General features: G+C 38.9%; 1 protein-coding gene across 6 annotated transcripts in view; it reads left to right on the top strand.

Annotated features, from left to right (window-relative positions):
- The window catches only part of Ankfn1 (ankyrin-repeat and fibronectin type III domain containing 1), a 387,596-nt gene that overhangs the window by 257,742 nt on the left and 106,086 nt on the right, over positions 1-23,768 (top strand). For all 6 annotated transcript variants that reach the window (XM_013519407.1, XM_013519406.1, XM_005394075.2 and 3 more), the window contains 2 exons: positions 4,138-4,332; positions 6,322-6,435. In XM_013519407.1, the coding sequence (XP_013374861.1) occupies positions 4,138-4,332; positions 6,322-6,435 (309 nt within the window). The remainder of the gene's footprint in view (positions 1-4,137; positions 4,333-6,321; positions 6,436-23,768) is intronic.

The raw sequence follows: 23,768 nt of genomic DNA, 5'->3' as shown, positions 1-23,768 counted from the left end.
ATTTTTCTCGCCACTAAAAAAAAAGGAAAACGTTGTTCATAAAAAACCTGTCGCTGAACGGCAAAGTGCCATATTTTAGTAATTTACAAAGGAGTCCATTGTTTCCATTCCTTTCAAGCAAACAAAATAAGTTGTTCTGTAAAGTCCTCAATTAAAAAATTAAAATTAGTTTACATTTTACCTACATTATATTTTCAAGCTTTAAGCAATTATCAACGCAGCCCTAATTCATCACCTGCTGGGATGAGGATAAAATTAAGAAATAGTAAGTAGCTGGTGATCATAGGTTAGATTCCAGTAGTGAAGAAAATCCATTCAGCCCGTGATCATTATTTATCTCAGGGCTTAAACAGTAACTGTAATTGTATTCTTTGAACACCAAGTTGCCGCCCAACCCCCACCCCCCCCCATAGTTAATTAGCTGGGCAGGTCTTATAACAAATACCCACTCAGAAGCACTGGGTGGTAGAAATGCTGTTGATAATTAACACCACAATAGCACGGCGCCTGCTTCAGGAGCACAGAGTGGTCTTACCCCAGCTGGACTGCTTGCCACACACCCACAGACCCTCTATTGTGCTGGCTGTGACTGCTCCCAGGGACAGTCTTGGCTGGAGAAGGGTCCAACCGCAGTGGGAGAAAAGGCCAAACTTTCAAAGAGCAGGCGTGCAGGATTCAAGGGGGGAAATATCCAGTGGGTGAAAGTGAAGGAGAAATGATTGGACAGTAGAAAGAGAGATGGGCACGAAAATCAGTCATAAAATAGGTATAACCTTTCTATTTTCTGAGCCCAACCAGCCAGCCAAAGTGAGTTCACCAATCCCATGTTAAACAGTGATTAGAAAATTGCAGTATTTAAATAATAGGTTGATTCATACGCCGTTTGATTTATACAGAAGTTCGATGCGCTTTTGAAGGTTTTTAAGGATATCGTGTCTAACCTTCCTGGGTTTCAATTTCCTCATCTTTAAAATAAGGAGATGTAAATGGTTCCCATTCCTGGGTTGAAAGAATAGGATAGGGTTCCCAGACATTTTCTAAAGAGTCAAAAGCCTACCCTATCACTGTATTATTTAAGATAAAATTACTTAGTGTAATACAATTATATTTCCTTGCTTCTGCTTAACTCAGGTTGATTATCTCATCTGAACAGATGCTTCTATTGGCACTCAAATAGGTCGTTAATAATAAGGACAAACATGATTACTTTATAAGTCAGCTGGTTTGGTAGCAAAAAAATTCATGCAAAAGAGTGTTTTATTCAGCTATAAAAAAATCCATTGGAAAAATACATAAAGATTTTCTTAGTGAAATGCTTGAAAACCACTAGCTCAGTTCCTGCCTCTCTCACGCGTCCAAGAAATTAGCTCGGACAACAGAGGCAAGTGACGGTCTCTGCTGGGGCTCCTGAGGCCTGGACCTGAAAAAAGGGAGAGACCGCTGTATCATTTGTCTTTTTAAAAACTTTTCGAAGTTTGGCAAAATTTCCATTCTCCTCTATAATAAATGTGTGTGTCTCTAATTCTAATAACATGCTTTCATCAAAATCTGCATGCAAAGTTGGAAAGTCCAGAAAGACCCGGATATTCATATGGTAGCTTCGGAGATGCCACTATATCCCCACCCCGCCATCATCACTATGGTGTTATGTTGGAGTTCGTGTATCCCATTTTGAAGAACACAAGGGGTGTAATTAATCTTGAAAGGCCCATCTGGTTATAAGTTTATGGCGCTTCCTTGTGGTCTTGAAAGAGGTCAAACATTCTACCATGATTTATCTTTTACCACAACTCCAACTGCATCTAGTCTAAAACCTAGGAGGACAGGAAAGGTGCAGAAAAGAAATGGGTTGTGCTAGAGAAAGCAGAAAAAATGTCAGGAGAGCCCAGCACAGCTCAAGAGAAGCTGTCCATCTGAAATGCCACCTGGAATTCACACCAGTAATAACTGTTGTGGATATAAAAATTAATAGGGGGGGATTTCATAGTATTAGAAAAATTTATTTTTATAAATCATGTGTCTATCACCCAAGTGTTGACACATGCATGCAATTCAAACATCAGGCTTACAATAAAAGGCCACTGAATAACTTCACAAGGACAATTCCCCCATTTTCTCTATAATTTGGAGAGGAAGGAGGAGGGGGGCACTGGGTAGAGGGTGCAGTTACTGGGTCAATTAATCAACTTGAAAACTGTGACACAAACTCTGACGCCTAACCTATGTCTAAAAATACACAAATGTATACGAATTTGTTTTAAACTGTCAATGCCTATATTTAGGACCTTCCCAGCAAGGCTATAATGAGACTGTGTTTGAGGGTTTCAGTCATAGCAGACTCTACCATTAATCTGAAGTTAGTTAAATTAACAGCATTTAGTACTGACTTGTCAATCTCACTACTCCAGGAAATTGCACCTTGAGGCTACTAATATTGCCAATTTTTCCACTGGAGTGTGTGCCTGAGTGTGTGTGTGTGTGTGTGTGTGTGTGTATTTTTTCTCCAAAACCTCCACGTCCATATACCATCATTGCTTCCCTACATCCACAGCACTTATATTATCATTTATTCTGGCCTCCTTTAGCCTTCCCGGGGGATTCTGCATAGTGTAGCTGCTCAGTGAAAGAGTTTTTTAGCTTTATATTTATTTGTTTATTTTTCTGTCATGGCTCATGACTGAGGCTTTAAAAAAAAAGTGTGACAGTATTTAGAGTGAGATGATTGACTACAACAGCAACATTCATGAACCATGACAAATCTGCAGCAAAACACAGTCTTGAGTGTTCTAAACAGAAACTTTAAAAAGAAAGAAGAAAGAAAGAAAAAAAAGAAAAAAGAGTCTACTAATTTTTCATTGACCTCATCTGTAAATAAATTTAGACTGATGGTGCGCAGGGGCAATCATAAATTAGTATTCATTTCCTGTAATTAATGCAAACATGCCTCTGAACACAGAGAATATGAATATGTAACCACCTAATTTCCATTTCAAAATACACCTAACAAATTTTCACTGCAGTTATCTTCGTCATATTTTCCCCTTCATTAGCAGAATGAATGGATGAATTTCTTTCCCACCCTCCAGGGAGAAATATTGTTTAGGTTACAGGGACTATCAAATATTTCAGCAACAAATCTATAGACCTTAGTTCTGATTTATTTCACTATTTGTGGGATCCCCCACCACATTTCCATCAGAAGGCTGATTTCTTCCTTGTCACTAACCATGAGGGACTCCTCCTGAAGTGACCAGGTGATCTCACAGGCCCTCACATGCTTAAGAGCCATTAACAGGCTAAAGGACTAGAAGAAAAGGAAAATTCTATCATTGAAACCTTCACTCACACAAGGGTGGATTAGATAAATGAGGTGACATAAATCAAATGAAGATTATTATGCATTAAGTAAAACGTAAATGCCAAGTTCTACAGCCTCTTTTGGCAGGACGAGCAGGTCAAACTGGCCCCCTTGGGCATAGAAAACTCATGGAAAACTCTGGAAAACTCATCCAGTAACCAGACCACAATCAAAAGTAATCACACCCAAGTCTTTCAGCCATCAGAACTCACTAACTCAACCGTGATGCTCATTGCACAATACTTTGCTAGCAATAAATAAATCAATAATAACAAAACCATACCTCTAAAGCACACATACAAAGTTTTCTGTACCCCTGGCAGAATGTGGTAAGAGCACAAAATCTGTATCAGCTTCTACCAAAAACAAAAACAGAAACAAACAACTTTGGCAAGATACAACTTGCCTCTTGGGTAACCTTTCCTAAGACTTTTCCAACCATATAGAGCTTTTGCCCCTATGTGTTTGTGTCTCTCAATGTCCTGGAAGCAAATCTGTACAATTGTGATTAACTGTGCCAAGCAACTAATTGAATGTATGTGACAGGAGGGCCAGAGAGCAATTGAGAATATCTTAATTTGATGAATTTATCACTCAATGTGATTGTGAATGTCACTAATTAGACCTTTTCATAATAAGGTAGTTCATAATGAATACTGACCCCGCTCTGTGCTGGCTTTTTTTAAACCCATAGTAGACTGTACACTCCTAAGTGTAGCCTGCCAATGCAGCAGCATCTCCCCAGAAAGAGAGGAGTCATCCTATTTCTCCCCCCTTAGTTGTCAGCCTGGAAAGCCGCGCAATGCACCTCAACACACTGGTCCAGGAAGCCCAGGACAGGGTGAGTGAACTGTCTGCCCAGGTGGAGAATGAAGGATTCACGCTGGACAACACAGAGAAAGAGAAACAGCTGAAAGCTTGGGAGTGGAGGTATCGGCTCTACAGACGCATGAAAACAGGCTTCGAACATGCCAGTAAGTATACTCAGAAGGCTTCTACATTTCACTAGACTACTTTGGTTTGAGACAGCCAGGCCTTCTTTTAAAGACTTTTTTTTTTTTTTCACTCTCCAGGGTCATGGATGGCTGTTGTCAGAGTATTTAGAGCAAGGGCTCTGAGAAGCCATAAAAGGGTCTTTTGTCTTGCTTGATTTCCTGGCTCTTGATAGGTTCTCTGCCCATAGCTGTGAGACCTCGGTTCTCCTGGCCCCCCTCCACCATGTCACACTCATCTAGCACTTTCTACTAGCTCTACCCTAACGTCTAATGACATGAATGGTCTGATCCACTAATTGGCTGTATTTTGGGATGTGGAGGTAGAAAAGTATTTGTCTATTTGCTTAGTTTGTGCTGCAAGCTCAAGTTTAAGTTGTTTTCAACTCTCTACTGCACTTTTTACATTGAGCTAAAAACTGAACTTCAATTAATATGAGCAATAGAAGACAATCAAATCTGCCCATGAACTATGCTTCTGTCAGCAGGCCTTTCTCTTTACCAATTCTTCTGGTTAACTTAAGGAAAACCTTTTTGGATAATGCTCATCAGCAGTGAAAAGTACTGCTTAGTGCAGCCCCTAATATAAAAGCAAAATATACAGCCCCAACACTTGTGAAATATTAATATTGTATTTTGTTATGTATAACAAAAAAATTTAGACTTGAAGTTTAAATACGGAAGTGAAAATTCAGTTCATTCAACTGAAGTTCTCTGCTTTTGCCTAGAGAATCTTCAAATGAACAAATTAAATCTCACATAGAAAAAGACCAAAGGCAATGAAAATGTTTTCTTAGGTAGCACTCTACACTGATACCAAATGTAGGTCTAACCTTTTCTTTGAAAAAATAACTCAAGTAGTATTAATGAAAGGTTGCTTTCAACAGTAATAATCTCAGCAATGCTGGTATGTGGATTTTTACAAAGGCTCAGCAATTGCATTAAGAAGTGTATTTGCTACTGTGCCATGCTTAGGACAGATTAATACTAGAAAGAGACATGCTTTCAGACTTGATGTCAGATTTCATAATTTTCTAAGTTACAAAACATCTTCTGAGTGCTAAGGAACACTAAAAATCATTAGCCTGTTGAAGCCTGAAGTTAGGCACGACGTGTGCCCACAATTTTTCTTAGAAACACTACCGGAAGTAAGAGGAAGAAGACCAAGACAAAGTGAGCTGGAATTCTATCTTGCACAGGACCCAGGGTCAGGCATCAGAAGCTATGGGCTTTCATCCCGTTGTATGTCTTGACCATATTCTGAACGAGAAACTTGGCCTCTTTGACCCTTGGTTTCTTCATCTCAAAAGTGACGGTATTATTCCTTGCCCTTTCCCCCAGCAGGGCTGCAGAGTCTCCAGGATATGATTTCTGTGACAGTATCTTATGAACTGTATCTAAATAGGAAGCTGCTGTCACTTTCTGTCCCATTCTTGCTGGGCCAGCCAGATCTCCTATTATGTCCCCAGAACAATTTGAGAAGGCTTCACCGGTATTCTTTACCCCTTCAGAAGGTGTTCTAATAAATCAGGCACATAAACTTAAATATCGCATGGCTTCTCTTCTATGAAAAACTCAAAATATAAATAAAAAGCAAAATAAAAGATGGATAACAGGAAGTGGAATGATAGATGTTTCTCAAATAGGGAGGAAGATCAAGACATAGAGGGAGGAGGGGACAGAGGAGAAGGAAAATGAAGGTGTGTTCTATACAAGCACCAACTCCCCACAAGGAGCATAAGCATTACGCATGGCACACGTGTACTAATAAAAAAGAATTTAAGAAAAACAAGGCCATAGTGGCAACAAATGAAAGCCATTGAGACTTCTAATAAGAGTGTTCAAAAGCAAAACTATCAGGCTCTACAGTGTTTCCATAGTGTATGTTTCCAGGTATCCTCTGAAGAGTCAGGAACATTGTTTGAAAGGATTTGCTAAGCGAAGATCCTTGTGTTTTTCCTTCTTTGCCAGGAGCCCCCGAGGCCCCAACCAACGCCTGTCTCATCGTAACCAGCAGCGTGTCCCTCACTGTCAGCTTCCAAGAGCCTCTCAGCGCCAATGCGGCTGTAGTGACCAGGTATAAAGGTACTGCGCTCCCATTATCTTCTCCCCACGTCTGCATAGACGGATATCTGTGGCTGGAAAGCTGATTGTGCATTTTGTGTGTTTGGGATTCTGGCTGATAGCATCGTTTTCATCCCATTTACTTTCGCAGCTGAAATACTAAAGTAAGCACACATGTGAAGGAGCAATAAGGTGACTGAGAACAAGTCACGGAAAGGATGAACCACAAGACCAGGCTGTCCGTCCAAACTTCTCAATGAATGTGCCATTCATGTTCGCAGAGTGTCTGCTTTGTGCAGAGCATAGGGTTGGGATATGGAACATACTGAAAAATCAGACCCGATCCAAGGAGCTGAAAGGCTGGAATGTGGAACATAAATAGGGGGCATATAAATCGATGACTGTAATACCAGGTGAAGCGCACTGGGGTCGGAAAAGACCAAGGGGAAAGTAAAATGGTAATGGGAGAGTAAAGGCCCCAGGTTAGAGGTGGCATTCAGGCCTGACTTTGAAAGACGGTCAGGATTTGGACTGGAAGATACTGGTGGAGAGCAATTCCAAATGGAGAGAACAATGAGCATTGATATAAAAATATGGAAACACAGAGACCAGAGTGGAGAATAAGGGGACCGAAAGACATGGGATTTGGCTTAGCTGGGTTGCACCGAGGGAAAAGGAATTGTCTTGGGCCACACATAAAATACATAGTATAGTTGATGTATATAAAAAATCAAAGCTTCCTTTTTTATATTTTTATTTTATTATAACACTAAAAACAACACAAGCCCAAGTTTAATAGCTAAAAAAGAAAACTTACATGTCTGCTTAGTAACAACAAACACCTGTCCTCACAGGTACAAGTACATATGTAGGTAGGTTAAAATAACTATCATCACTGGGGATAAAGTTCAGTGACACAGTGCCTGCCTGGTAAGCATAAGGTTCTGAGTTCAATTCCCGGTACCAGAAAAAAAAGAAAAAAGAAATAACTGTCATCAGTAGTCACGACATTTTCATCACCAAGTCACACAAGCGCATGCAACATCTGATACACATGGGTTTTGCTTCCACAGACTGTGTGTGGTTGGCTCATGAGGCTGAGTTAGGGTTGCACCTTGCCTTCCCCTTCATAGCATCCACTGTCTCAAACATAGTCTACCTTCCAGTACCACACAATCAAGTGATGAAAAATATCACTAAAAGTCACAAATCAATGTTAAAAGTTTAAGATCTTGTGAGGTCGTGTTATTAGAGGGCCAGGGCAGTGTGTCAGACACACCTGATGTGAAGGGAATTGAAACCAGCATTGGTTCCAGAGAAGCACAGGTTCAGAAGGTGCAGTGAAAGGTACAAAGAGTAAGCCTAGGATCCGTGGGCGGGGTACTGTGGTGCTGGTAATCAAGGTCTAGGACTCTAAACTTTATGCGATGAGTTCTGGAGAGCCTTTAAATGAGATAGATATAAAATGACTGGTAGGTTTCTGAATGTTGGAAGTGTCAATACTACAGGTGATATATTGGGAGAGATATGGATTTACAATAAAGAGAGCTATTCAGCAGAGAGATTGTGACAGCCTGAGCTGGCTACAGGGCAGCACTGGGAAAGGACAGGAAAAGCCCAGAGGGAGAGATCTAGAGCCAATGCTTACATGGCACTACATGTGTGAATTCTAGTCAAACTTCACAGCTACTTCATGAAGTAGGGACTGTTGATTCCCACTTTACAGGTGAAAAACCTGAGGGAATAAAAGATTGAAGGATTCACCTATAGGCTCATGGCAGAACCAGAGCCATCCCATTCTGTTGACTCTTTTTTTTTGTACTAGGAATCAAACTCAGGACCTTGCGCTTGCCAAGCAGGCACTATGCCACTGAGCTATATCCCCAGCCCTGTTGACTGTTGAATGTAAAGGACAAAAGGGAATATGATCTAGTTCTGTGATTCACAAGGACATGTAGAGTGACACTGTACAGCCCTGAAGCCTGACAGTTTTGCATCCTACAGGCCATAGGCAGACTTACAAATTCCCATCATTACCGTTCCCTCTGCCTGCAATAATGCTCACGCAAGGAGTATGTCTTCCTTTCTCTTCCCAAGAGGGCCTTGTTATGTATCTGAAAACACTCTTCTGCCCCTACCCTATACCTTGCTGGGTATTGGGAGTTTTCCATCTAATTCCACTCTGTAATACTTTAGGTAAGACAAGACTGAACTGCTTGGCATTAGGTCTTCTGCGTCAATCTAAGAGAAGGCAGCCCTTGGATATTAACAACAGCACAGTAATGAAGCCAGCCGGGTGGCTTCCCACAGCCAACCTTTACAACACTCCTAATGCTTTCTCTTGGCTGTTTCATCTGCCAAGACTGGCATTCAGGGCAAGTGCTGCAGGCGGTGGTAGACACGGTCATTTTCCTTTCTTCTACCTCTTTCCAGCTCCGGATTTTGACAAAGGGTTTCATCAGTGCTGTTCCATTTGCCATTCCCTTCTTATATTTGATTAGTGAGCTACCAGGAGCTAATTTATCCAGACTGCCAGCTATTTAATACTTGACCGTAATGCCAGCAAATTTTATCAGCGTTCACATATTAACATTTCTCATCTCAGGAGACTTGCATTTGGGTAAGGTTGAAACAAAAGGTCACAAATGGGTTCTGTTAGTGACTGAAGAGGATTAATTAAGCATTATAAATAGAATTGTCTGTTGCCTTATGGAGTACATTTCCTTGGGATAATTTATAAGGACATAAATAGAGTCCTTAACCCGACTGCTCTCAGGGGTTATTCAAACCAGCTGTACCCAGAGAGACAGCTTTTTAATTCAAGGGTTGAAGTAATTATTTAATTGTGGAAATATTAGCAAAATTACCCTGAGACAAGGCTAATTATATTGTTTGCTTAAAAAAAAGAAAAAAGAAGAAACAATTGAGAAATCCACAGAATGAAATGGCAATTATCTGATTGTTTAGAGGAAACGATCCTGTAGTACTTAGGGTTTGGCAAAAATGTCTCACCCTACTCTCCAGAATTTCTGGGTTCAGTGAAACCTCAAGCCTCTTTTAACAACTGTTTTCCCCCTTCGTGCTTCTGCCAGTATATTTTTGGAGAAAAATGTGAATCTTTCTGTTTCTCGTATGTTTATACTCAACTCATCAACATGTTTTCTTTTTTTTTTGTATTTTAAAGAGAATTTTAAAAAAACCAAAACACCAACAACATGGACAAAAACAAAACCAAACAAAAACAAGAAAAATGATACAGGGTTTCAAAACAAAATGATAGAAATTAACAGTGGTTGTGATACTGCATATTGTTATCTTCAACGAAGTCTCTCAGATTATCAGATGTAAGAATGCAAGGTTGATCGAATCATTAAAGAGAACAAAATTGTTTTAAAAAACATTAGAAATGATGCAGAGCTTCCCTACAGGGTCAGAATTCACCAATGGTTATTATATTGCATACTGTCATCTGGTAATCTGAACAACTAATTTCAAGACAACATTTTCTAAGAGTTCGCTGATATACAGAAATCTTTCCAGAGCATCTCTTTACACACCTTCTTCACACTCTAGCACCACATACCACACCAACCATTGTCACAATTCAAGAGATTTAAGGCTGCAATTATAGCTTAAGACCAGGAAACTGTTTTCAGTGAAATTCACTACAGTTTTCTGTCCTCATTTGCCCTGAATACAAGGGCAAAGGGTGTTTCTAGGTGTTTTCTCCTTTGACCCAAAGATCCCTTGCATCTTTCCATTTCATCTCTCCAACTGCCATGGTTTACCAAGAAAAGTCAGAGTTATTTTAATTGCTGATGCTTTGGACCATTTCCAGAACTCAGTTACACATTTTCTCCACATAGCCTTGAGTTACCTGCCCGAATCTCTCAATTACGGATTATGTGTTATTTTTCTGCAGGGCCAAAGCAGAAAACATTTTAAAAAGTGCTTTTGCTGCTCTTTACAAGGCTAGGGAGTGCGCAGGAGCACATCTTGTTACAGGTTCAGTGTAGCATTTGTCTTCCATTCAAAGGGTAAAATATTTTCTTCCTTTTTTTAAGTGGGCCTTAAACTCGTGATGCATTTAAGATTTATTAAGTAAGAGAATCTGCATTAGTTTCTGCAGCCTGTAAGTGTTACCCTATTTCTGAACATACCCTTCCCTACCTCTCTTCCCACCTTGCTCCCCAGCAGATTAGAAGTCACTGTCCTACTTCTTTGCTAAGAAAACCTCATAAAAGCACACGGTTTAACTGCTCTTCATTTGATCTCATTTTGTAAATATAAGAGCATTTCTGTGCATGTACATATACATTTTTCCCTTCCTTCTTTCTTTCTTTTCCCCTTTCCTTTATCCTAGTTGGTCCTTCCTTTTGAGCAGTTTCTCTCCCTTTCACAGTATCTATTGTACTTTTTGGATTATATTTACTCTTTCAGGTTCTTACACTAGGGAGACAATATGATGTTTACACCTGCAGGTTTGATTTATTTCACTTTTGAATATGGTCTCTAGTTGTACCCATTTACCTATAAAAGCCTCGAGTTTATCTTTTTCATAGCGGGGTAATACTCTATTGTATAAAAATACCACTTCTTTTTATCCATTCCTCAATTGATGGGCATTTGGATTGTTTTCAAGATTTAGTTATGACAAATTGCACTGCTATAAACATGGGTGCATATATATTGCTGTAGAATGATATTTTCAGTTCTTCTGGAAAAATATCCAGAAGGGGAATAGCTGGGTTGAATGGGACCTCTAATCCTAGTTTTTTGAGGAATCTCAATACTGATTTCCATAGTGGTTGTACCAGTCTGCCCTCCCACTAACAGTGGAGAAGTGTTCCTTTTTCCCCACAATCCCCCTAGAATTTGTTACTGGTTGACTTCTTGATGATGGCCATTCTTACTGGGGTGAGATGGAATCTCAGATAGCTGGGATAATTATACTGCTCATTTCTACTGGTCTATTGAAAGGAACAGTCAACGCTTAAATTTTTTTTCTTCTTTTTATTTTTTTGTACCAGTTTTGCATGCGTATATCTGGTAATCTGAACAACTAATTTGACGACAACAATATGCACTATAACAACCATTGTTGAATTCCTATCATCTTGTTTAGTGAAATTCGGTGACATTTCTATTGTTTTTTAATTATTTTTTTACTGTCTTTAAAACAAAAAAAAAAATTTAGGAAACACTTCTGCTTGCAAAGATTTCCAGTGCGGTCAGGGAGCTGATAGCAGACCTGCCAATGCCTCTGGCAACCACCACCTCCGGGTTCTTAGAAAGAGAGGAGGCCAGAGAATTCCAGGAAGACGTCCTGGGGCATTTCAGCTTCCAGGAGGGAGAGTCCACCGTTTACACATTAAAGCCTTCAGTGTTATTCATTTATAATGAGTGTCAGTCATCTTTCCACAAGACTTGAAAAAATCCTGACTTCAGAGGGTGTGGCTTCACACTGCTCAGTGATTTATGTTCTTTTTACCCCTATTTTTTTTTCCTCCTGTATTTTGTACTTGCAAAGGTATTTATCTACCAAGAAAATACATTGCGTTAAAGAATATCTTTTCACATTCAAGTATTTGAAGAACTGACCTCATCATAATTATAAAGTAGCTAGCCACATGAGTAGATGGCAGCGACATAATTTAAGGAAACAAAATAATTTATGATTTCATTAGCCTGTTTGGCTTTGGAAAGGGAGAGATAAACCCAAAGGTTTGCAGATGACAGCAACAAAGAGAAGCAGAAAATGTTACGTCCGGGGAACCTAAAATTCAGTGGATTAACATTTTTTTGCACATGGGTGAAAATGTGGAAGTGAGCTGAGCAGTGAAACACATGAGGAAAGGCAAACAGCGGGTCCAGTGAAAGCAAGAGCTCGGGGAAAGTACAGAGCAGCACTGTGCGGGAGTCACTCTGCCTAAGCTGCTAAGACTTCCCGTTTCCGCTACAAGTTGCTGAGTTGTCAGAATCCAGCCAATTTATTCTCCAACGATATCGTGAACCGCCTCAGGACCTGTTTCTCAGTAAGTGATGCTGTAAAAGTAACTTCTTGTTTTCACCGTTTAAGACAATTTTAGCGCTCCAACAGGACAGTGCAGGGTTCTATACAAGAAAAAGTCAAAGTCCTCCTTCATCTTTCCCCCAGTCTCACATCCCTGTCCCAAAGTTCATCTCTGTGATGGAGGTGACGATGTCCTTCACACCCTTCCTGATGCACGTGTACCCATAGCTATACTGTCACAGATGCGCGGTCATAAGACAAACACAGAAAGAATAACATTGCAGCCAATGAGAGACCAGGTACGCCACAGCAGTGCCAAGACTAGGGATGCAGCCGTCCCAGTTTAGGTAAGGACATGCTATGATGTCTGCACGATAATTAAACTGCCCAAGAATGCATTTCTCGGAACACATCTGCACAGTGAAGTAATATAAAGATTGTAAACAGAAAGATTATAGTTTTGTGTGCTCTAATATAAATATCATCATCCTGTGTTCATCAGCTTTCCATCTCTATAACAAAATATCGGAGAGCGCCAATTTAAAATGAGTTAAAACCAGAAGATTTACTTGGGTTCATGGTTCTTGACGTTTCAGTCAGAGTTGCGGGGCTCCATTGTTTTGGGGTCTCTGATAAGGCAGAATATCATGGTGAAGCTGAGCTCACCTCTCAGCAGTCAAGAAGCAAAAGAAAAGCCAAGAAGAGAAGGCAGGGTTTCAGTAACCCTGTGGTGTCCCTTCCTTTCATAGGCCCTACCTCTTAAAGGTCCCAATACCTCCTACTAGTACCACGGATCAGTAACCAAGCCTTTAGAGCGTAGGCCTTCACTGGAGATTTAAGATCCCAAGTCTAACTCAGACCATTTACCTAATCCTACCATTGGAATTTTTTCAAACTTGATATTTTTGTAGTTCATAATACATCATAGACATCTCCTTTATTCTGTTGTATAGTATTCCTATTTCATAGACAGACATATATTTATTTTCCTATTGATTGTCTTTAATTTCCTATAGGTTGTCTTTAATTTTTTTCCTGTTATAAATGTTACAGTCTTTGTGTTCATGCTTGCCTCTGTTTTATCTGTGAGAATATTTTTTTTCTAGGACAGTTCACTAGAAGTGGAAGAATCTATGCCTTCACATATCTGATTTCATTGGTCTATCTATACCTGTGCTAATACTACACAGTAGCTTATAACACATTTTCACATCTAGCAGGACAAGTCCCTCACCCAGGTAATCTTTCTCCAAACGCCTTTATGTACACACATTTTCTCTTCAAGTGAATTTTGTAATTGGATTGTCAAGTTCAATTTTAAAATCTTATTGGGCTTGCATCACATTCCTAAATTAATTTGGGCACATTTTCCATCCTTGAGCATCTTTTTGTAATTAAGTTAAATTTTATGTCTTCAGAGCAGTTTAATCATCTTCTTTTTTTTTTTTTTTTTTGAGACAGGGTCTTGCTATGCAGCTCAAGCTGGCCTTGAGCTCACTTTGTAGCCCAGGCTGGTCTTGAACTTGCTATAGTCCTCCTGCCTCAGCCTCCCAAGTGCCAGGATTACCGGAGTGTGCTACCACATCTGCCCCATTTTCTTTACATGTCTCTCCTCTATGTCCTACTGGGTTTAATGCCAAATATATTTTACAATGTTTGTGACCATTAGGAATTAGGAACTCTCTTTTCAAAATGCTCTTTGATTGGAATAGGTCAGAAAAAAAGAATATCACAAAGGTTTTTTAAAAGTCATTAATTGGCTGGTTTCCCAAAACCTCTATTAGTTTTTTCATCTTAGATGGTCTTGCATCTCATGAGATTTTATTGTTTTGCATATTATCTTCAAGGATAATGGCTTTGTCTCTTCCCTTCTAATATTTTTCTTTCTTTTCCTAATCTCACCTCACTGACAAGAATCGATGTAAATTCTGTTTCCCACCCCGTATAGCTGTGAGAGCTGATGTCTGTCTCACTTATCTCCTTTTGAAAAACTGCGTCTAATATTTTACCACTAATACACTGTTACTGGAGATTTCTGGTAGGCACCCTTTACCAGCATAAGAATATTTTCTTTTCTTTGCACCTTGCTAAGAACAATTCTATTTGTTTTATTTTACATAAGAAACAGATGTCAAATTACATCTTTTTTATATCTTTTTCCTAAAAAGTCATCCGTTGCATCTGAATCATGATTATTGACAAGTGCTACACATTTTATTATATGATCTTTAAATCTCGTAAGTATAGTCCCTTTTTTAATATTTCAAAAATTGTGTGTGCCTTTTCTCTTAGAATTGTTGAATATTTTTCCATTGACATTGTCTATGCACCCTCTATTCATAAAATTATATTTTGTCAAATTTATTATTTTATTAACATTTTGGTTTGGGTTTTCAAAATTGTAACTTTTACTGAGGATGGTTAGAGGATACACAGTTTCTTCTCTAAGGAACTTATCAGCCAGTTCCTTAAACATGAATGCTTTCTTTAGCCCAAAATATGATAGTATGAATTTTCCTGATGTTTGCAATAAAAAGACATTGGCACATCACTGAGTTGGCAGTTTTGTCATATGTATCTTTCACATAAGTCGTTATTCACAATCTCTTATTGAGCTGTGTTTGCTTTCTCTTTGGAAGAGAGAAAAGGCGTAATGAAAAGTAGTAGAACAGTAAACTCCAGAGTCAGATGCACTTAATTTTGAAATTCAGCTTCCTCGTTATCTGACCTTTGGTATGTGACTTAAAAGTTTTCTCTTTTCACAGATAAAAAAACTTAGTCTTAAAAGTTGCAATTTTTGTTTTTTATGTTGTCAATTCCTCCTACTTTTTATAGATTCACTTTTGTTTCCTTTCTAGTTTTTTCCCTTAATTTGAAAACTTAATTTGATTCTTTGTTTTCCTTATTTTATAATCCATGTACTTAAGTCTATAAACACACACACCCAAAAAATCCATATCGAAAAAGTGAAAATACCGTGCTGTAATTAGCCTTTATTTCAACTTGTAATTTGTTTCATTACTCCTTTAATCTAAGAGTTTCCTCACAAATCATTTTAAATTTCCAACTACCCAGATCTTATTTGCTGTATTTGTATTGTTACTTTCTAATTTTATTAAGAAAATTTATTAATGTTATTTTCTAATTTTATTTAGTAAGAAAATTTTAAAATGTGGAGTGTATCCTTTGGGGACATTTTAAAATTCTTGCTTGAGGCTAAGTTCTGAATCAGTTCTCTATGTGCTAGAGAGGACAGTTGAAGAGAAATGTATGAACTCCACTGAATATGAAGCGTGGGTACAGACGTGTGGGGCGGGTACCAGGAATTGAACTCAGAACCTTGTGCTTGCCAAGCAGGCTCTTGCACCTCTGAGCTCTATGCCCGAAGCCCCCAGGTGTGCTTTTGAAGTACTTTGTATTTTTCTTTTAAAGTGTCTGATCTGTGAGAGAAGCTGCTTCGTCTTGCTTCATGCAGTTTGCCTCCATCTCTACCTTGCTTGTAGTTAACACTGTTTTCTGAAGGTTCCTATTTGACTGCTGTTTTTTCTCTCCCCTTATTGTCATCCTTTCTATGACATTTGAGGTACATTTTTTTGTAAAGGGTACATAGTGCTGGGTGTGGTGGTGCACGCGTGAAATCCCAGCACTTGGGAGGCTGAAGCAGGAGGATTGCTGTGAGTTCGAAGCCAACGTGGGCTACAAAGTGAGCTCAAGGCTACCCTGAATTGCACAGAGGCCCTGTCTCAAAACGAGAAGAGTACAAAATAGCTAATTTATTGATCTAATCAATCTATCACCCTTTAAATACACTTTTAAAATTTTTACCCAAAGTAATATAAAAATGCCATTTAAAAAATTGTAGTGAAAGGTTTATAGTGCAAAGCAATAGCCATTTATTCTATTTCTCCCACCTTTTTCTCAGAACCAGCTACTTTCAACTTACTTAGTTCTGGTAGTTACCCTGCTACTTTCATTAATATATTTCTATGGCTATTTTTTAATTTATCAATAGCTTGCCTTATTTATGTAATTATAACTGTAACAGAAAAGAATTAATTCTCTCATATCATTCTCATCTGCACTCTCCTAGTCTGTCAACATATTTCTATTTTTAATTGCCAACAGCATTTATGCTATTATGAGTGCAGAAATTTTGATATTGTAGATAATGTACTCTGATACTACCTTCCTATCTTTCCTTTCCTATATATTTTCGTACATTTTCCTTCTTATATATTTTCCTCCACACTCAATTATATTTTTCTCATTTCTCGATTATTTACCATTTCCTACACGACTTACCATTATATTCTCAGTTCTTTTTTGATGATCCGTTCAATGTGGTTTCTACTCTCCAGTAGTACCTATTTCCTCTCCCAGAGTACTCTCTGCTTTGGTTCCCTGATACCAAATTAAAATCACAATAAAACATTACCCTGCACTAATCACAGTATTAAATATCTGAAATGGTGACTTCTGGATGATAGCCATTCTTTCTAGCATGAGATGGAATCTCAATGTTGTTTTAACTTGCATTTCTCGAATAGCCAGAAATGTTCAGCATTTTTTCACATACTTATTGGCCGCCTGTACTTCTTCAGCTGAGAAGTGTCTCTTCATTTCAGATGCCCACATTTAATTGGGCTTTTAAATTTGGGGGGAGTCTAATTTTTTGAGTGCTTTATATATTCTAGTTATTGTCCCTTCCTGAGGAATAGCTGGCAAAAATTTTTCCCATTCTGTAGGTTGTTCATTCTGTTGCTGGTTTCTTTTGCTGTGCAGAAGCTTTTTAATTTGATGTGATCCCATTTGTTGACTCTTTGTAATATTTCCTGTGCAGCTGGGGTTTGGCTCATAAAGTCTTTGCCTATACCTATGTCTTCAAGAATTTGGCCTATTCTGTCTTCCAGCATATTCAGTGTTTATATTCATATCCATATTCCAGTGTTTCTGTCTTAATATTTAAGTCTTTGATGCATTTTTATTTTAGTTTAGTGCATGGTTAGAGATATGTGTCTAGGTTCAATCTTAAGCATGTTGGAAAGCCAACTTGCCAGCACTATTTGTTAAAGAAGCTAGTGTTGGGGAGGCTTCTGGGGAAAAGGAACACTCCTCCATTGTCAGTAGGAGTGTAAATCGGTACAATCACTATGGAAAGGAGTATGGCGATTCTTCAAAAAACTTAAATTACAGGTCCCATTTGACCCAGCTGTTCTCCTTCTAGCTATCTTACCAAAAGACTTAAAGTCATCATACCGTAGTGATACATGCATACTCATGTTGACAGCAGCACTGTTTATAATAACTAGATCACAAAAATAGATTATATGCCCATCAACAGATGAATGAATAAAGAAAATGTAATGTTTATCTACAATGAAGTACTACTCTCCAATAAAGAAGGATAAACTTGAGACATTCTCAGGCAAATGGATACACCACAAGACCATAATCTTAAGTGAAATAAATCAGACACACAAGTTTATATATCACATTGTTTCTCTGGTGTGAGAAACCCAAAATATAAATAAGGAGCAGAATAGGAATAGATATTAAGAAATAGGGAGGACATTTTCAAATGGGGAGAACAAAAGATGAGGAAGGAAGAGGGAAGGAAAAGAGTTTTAAAGAAAAAAAAGAGAATTGAAAGGGAAAATGGAAACAGAGCTTTTGTAAATGGGATAGGAATGATTGGAGGGAGGGGAATGGAAGGGAATGAAAAGAAGAACCAAGATTTGTTATGCACATGTGCAAATCCTCCATAAATGTGACCATTAGGTACTAATATGTACTAATAAAAATAAATACATTTTTTTCATTAACAAAATGGTGACAACACCAAATGCAGGCAAGGATTTAGAGAAAGTTGATCACTCATATGTTGCTAGTGGGAAGGTAAAAATAGGACAACCATTTTGGGAAAAAATTTGGCAATTTCTTTAAAAAAAAAAAAAGACTAATCATGCAACTAGCATACATTCTACTGATTGTAGGAGTAAGCATTTATCCCAGAAAAATGAAAGCTTATGCTCCTACATAACCCTCTACACAAATGTTTACAATGGCTTTATGTATAATAAAGAACTGGAACCAACCCACTTGACCCTCAGGTGGTGAATACTTAAACAATGATACATCTTCACCCTGGAACATGACTTATCAATAAAGAGAAACAAACTACACACCCAACCTGGATGAATCTTTACAGAATTACACTTAGTGGAAAAGCCAATCCCCAAAGTCTATGCACTCTAAGATTCCATTTGTGTAACACGCTTGAAATAACAAAATCACTGAAATAAAAAATATATTAATGGTTGCCAGAAGCAGCCGATGGATAGAGAAGTGGGTATGTGTGGCTTCTGTGCTTGTCTAAAGGATATATTTCAGTAGATAAGGTTGTAAGTTTTCCATCTTGATCCAATATCCAAGTCACTTTTCCTTCTTACCCAGAATGTATGCTCAGAAAACATGACCTAATACCAATATAAGCCTAAGCCAATATACTTGTGAAAGCATATCTGCTATTGCAAAAATTGTGAAAGTCACCTAGAGACAAACATGAAGCTGGGTTTTTATATCAGCTGGTGAGAACTGCTCCTGACACCGATTTCTTCTTCTTGTGATATATTTGGAAAATCACAGGCCCATAGTATAGTAAGAAATGTTTAGAATATGCATGCTTTTCCCTATAGTACATATTCCCTGAAAGCGGAAATACTGTCTTTTTTATTTCTTTTTACCTGCTACATTCTAGTAGCACTGAACTTCTTTCTGTTCTTAAATTTGCTCTTCCTCCATGAGACCTTTGTATATGATGATTCCTATGCCTGGAATATTGCCCCATCCCACTCACCAGCCCTATGATTATTCAGGTCTCTATTAAAAGTTATTTCTTCAGAGAAGCATTTTGTAAGTATCTATTATAAGGTAGGCCCTACAAATTACAAACTTGTAATTTATACAATTATCAGTTCTATCATTCTCTTCACTTTTTCTTTAAATTAATGTTTAACAACAAATACCTGTTTATTTGTGTGACATATGTTTTAAGTTAAACACATTTCTGTAGTATAGGACTTCTTAGAGTCTTTCCTATCTGATATATCTAATAAAAGATTTCCCAAATGTAATTTGGCCATGGGTGAACATTTCATTAGAAAAATGTTTCCTGGAACTTTGAGAATATTTAGACCAGGACTTCCAAAACTGAGCAGCACATTCAAATCACTGGTGATTCATGCCAGAGAACCTTTTTAAAATTTTCAGTAGTACCTGTTTGCAGTACAAACTGCTTATATTCCTTGTGTGGGTTTGGTACCTGTATGTAACACATTTTAATTCCTCCTTCATCCCTTTTCCATTCCTTCCCTTCCTCCTCCTCCATCTCTTGATCCCTTCCCATTTGAGAAACATCTATCTCCATACATCCCATTATCTATCTCTTATTTTGCTCTTTATTTATAATTTGGGTTTCTCGTGGAAGAGAAACCATGTGGTATTTAAACCTGTGTAACTGATTTATTTCACTTAACATTATAGTTTTCTGGTTCATCCATTTCACAAATGACTCAAATTTATCATTCTTTACAGCACAGTAGAACTCCATTGTGCATACATATCATATTTTCTTTAGCCATTCATCTGTTGATGGATATATAGGCTGCTTCCAAGATTTAACTATTATGAATTGTGCTGCTATAAGCATGATTACATATTTAGCAATACAGTATGATGTCTTCATTTCTTTCCAGAAGGCACCTTAAAGTGGAACAGCTGAGTCAGATGGAATTTCTAGTTTTAGTTTTTGAGGGATCTTCCTACTAATTTCCACAGCGGGTGTATCAGTTTACACTTCCACCAATAATGAAAAAGGGTTCCTTTCTCCCGGCAGCCTCACCTGCATTTGTTATTACTTGATTTGTTGATGATGGCCATTCTTTCTTGGATAAAATGGAATCTCAGTGTTGTTTTAATTTGTATTTCTGTAATGGCCAACGATGCTGAGCATTTCTTCATGTATTTATTGGCTATTTGTACTTTTTCTTCTGTGAAGTGTCAATTCATTTCACTTGACCATTTTTGATTGGGTGTTTTATTGGGGTGGTCTAATTTGTTTGCGTTTTTTATATATTCTAGATGTTAGTTCTCAGTCTAAGAAAGAGCTAGCAAATTTCTTTTTCCATTCTGCAGGTTGCTTTTTCACTCTGTTGGTTATTTCTTTTGCTGTGCAGAAAGTTTTTAATTTGATATGATCCAATTTGTTGATTTTTGGTACTATTTCCTGTGCAACTGGGGTTTTGTTCAGAAAGTCCTTGTGTATGCCTATGACTTCAAGAGTTTTACCTATTTTATCTTCCAGCAGATTGTTTTCTGTTTTAACATTAGTTCTTTTATCTATTTTTAGTTTAGCACATGGTGAGAGACATGGGTTTAGATCCACTGGCGTGTGGATAGCCAGTTTTCCCAGCACCATTTATGAGAGAAGCTGTCTTTCCTCCAGTGCACTTTTGGTCCCTTTGTCCAAAATCAAATAGTTAAACACACTTGCAGTTGTTTCTGTATCCTCTGTTCTGTTCCATTGAACTTCATGTGTGTTTGTGTGCCAGTGCCATGCTGTTTTTATCACTGTAGCTTTGTAAAAGAGCTTCTTGCAAGGCCCACCAAATCAGTCATTGCAAGCTGGAGATTAAAGCAAAATGTCTTTTTGAGATTGACTCCATATGCAGAAAAGGTCATATTATCACCTTTAAATGATGGTTGAGAAAACTGAAGTAAGGGGAAATTTAAGAAATTTGCCTATGGTCACATAATAAGTAGATGCAAAGCAGTGAATTGGACCCAGGCAATATTGCTCTCGGGCCTAGTCTCTAACTACAATGCAATCCTGGGTTACAAAGCTTTTCCAAGGGAATTAACAAATAAATGCATGGATCAGTCTTACGCACTACCTAGAGAAGCGCCTGGTTTATAAAACTAAGTCATCAGACAGTCCAAACTCCCATCTCTGCCCTGCCTCCACACATCCCTTAGAGAAAGTCTGCCAGCCTAAGTTCAGCCATCTCTACACATAAGGGATGTGCCACTCAGGTTGGGGCAGTTATTTCCACAGGAAGAGGAGTTTCTAACCCCTACAGCTTATGTGCTTCATTTTAAAATCAGGTTGCCTGAGTCATGGAAAAAAAAATGAATACACTGCAGACACAGAAAACATACTTATAGGAATTCTTAGTCTGCTCCAAGTATTTAAAACAGTATGGAAAAATTTAACAACTGACAAAAAATAAATAAACAACTGTTAAGATGATTTACAGTCTGGCCACTAAGCAGGCTCAGAGTCTATCTTACTTTCTCAATCCCTTTGCTCCAGAGTGTGGATTTCAGATTAGTGTGAGAAGCTACATAAACCAAGTTTCAGAAAGAATGTTGTATTTGCTGAGTATTTAACATGTGCCTGCTATGGTGCTAGGTCTTTGCATATGCAAAATCTTGCCTATAACTTTTCACTGATTCTAGTTCTGCCCTTTGGAGTTGTGTCCTAGATAAAAAGAAAAAAATATATATCCTGGACAGTAGCTCTTCAAATGTTTGCAGATTGTTACCACATCCCTCCCTCTCCTCCTTCAGGTCATTTTCCTCAGGCTATAAAGAAAAAGCTCCTCTTCCTTTCATATGACATAGTTTCCTGTCTTCAAAATAGGTTTCCCTCTTCTGGAATCTTTCTAGAATGTGGCTTTTCCTCTCTACTGTGGGACCCACAGCTGACCAAAATCTTCAGCTCAAGGTCTGAGTAGCTCTGACAGCAATAGGCCTTCGTCTTTTGTCATTTGGACACAACACTCTGAAGAATCCACCTCAGATTTTTCTTATCTGACACTGCTGCATGCAACAGCACAGTGGAAAATTCAGCCTTAACTCTGTCGTGAGACATACTCTGCCTTTCTCAAGCTGCCTTCTCTGCCTGCCAGACCCCTAGTCATCCTTTAAAACTTCGCTTCGCCTTTTAATAGAGCCTTCACTGCCTTCTACCTCCCACCCTGACAGAACCAGACAGGACATCCTCTGTACACTTCTGTGTCCATTTCCACTGAAAACATTAGACAGCACTGCATTCATCTGTATGCCTGGCTATATGCGCATCTTGAATGCCAAAAGAAATTCTGTCTTATTAATTTGCATGTCCTCCATGCATAGAGCCTGGCCAGTTGTTGAACTGTACTAAACTCTAGTTGAGAGAAAGGGGAGAGCAAAACCTCTGTGTTAAGACCAAAGGAAAACGTAAAAACAGGTATTTGTTTATTGTGTGTTTATTGCTATTGAAGGAACCTGTGGATGCCATTGAGCTAGGTACTGTCGGCCCAGTGAAGATGCTTCACACTCAGTCTTTGCCATCGGGTCAAATGGCCATTCACTCCTTTACTCCTTCATTCATTTATGTATGTATTCACTCATTCCCTCGTCATTTAGTACACACTTTTGAGCTTCCTCCTGTGTATCAGGCCCTTTCCCAATCACCACGGTCATGGCAGCGGGCAAGATCAGTCCAGCTCCTGCATCTGTGCAGCTCCTAGTCCAGCAGTGCAGGAGCTTCCTAACATTTAGGAATCCGTTTCCGCTCCAGCTGACAAATAAGTGTGTCTCCATGGAGGTGCTATGTGAGGCACGGGGCATGCAACAGTGGCCAAAATAAGCACGCTCCCCTTGTTTGTGAGGCTTAGAGGTTAGTGGGGGAAAGCAAAGCTCACCAGTAGGAGGATTAACTTTGTAATATCAAGAAAATAAAGTGTTAAAGCAAGTGTTCCTAACTGGCCTTGTCCCACACGGTCCTCCAGTGAGCCTCACCTCTCCCTCTTTCCTTTATGAGAAGTCCCAGCTCTCTTCTCAGACAAGCAGGCCTTATTGTCTTTGGCGCCGTCTTTCTGCACTATGGAGACTCCGCCAAGCTCACCGTCTTCAACATAGTTGCTCCTGAAAAGGCTCTACAAAGGTGACCACATCACCAGTTATAAATCCTCTCCGTGCTGCCCTCCTCCAGAGCGTTGGAGCCATGAAGCCTCTTGGTGAAGAGGGAGACCCACCAGACAGCTCTTTATTGCAGTGCAACTGTGAGATTCCTCCCCACTTCCTTCTGGGGAAAAGTATGACTGCCCGTGGATTTAAGAGCGTGGTAGTACACAGCGCTATGCAAAAGCCCAATCCTCACACACAGCAGCCCCATCACCTCCTCCTATGACCATCCTGCCCCCATCCTCAGCTGATACACCGTGTCACTTACCCTGGGAGCCTGGCAGTTCTAAACCCAGATGCCCTGGGGAGCTGGTGAGTTCTCAATGGCCACAGA

This window comes from Chinchilla lanigera, unplaced genomic scaffold (genome assembly GCF_000276665.1).
Source record: "Chinchilla lanigera isolate Chin_1 unplaced genomic scaffold, ChiLan1.0 scaffold00050, whole genome shotgun sequence".
NCBI lineage: Eukaryota > Metazoa > Chordata > Mammalia > Rodentia > Chinchillidae > Chinchilla > Chinchilla lanigera.
This window is presented reverse-complemented; position numbering and strand designations above follow the sequence as displayed.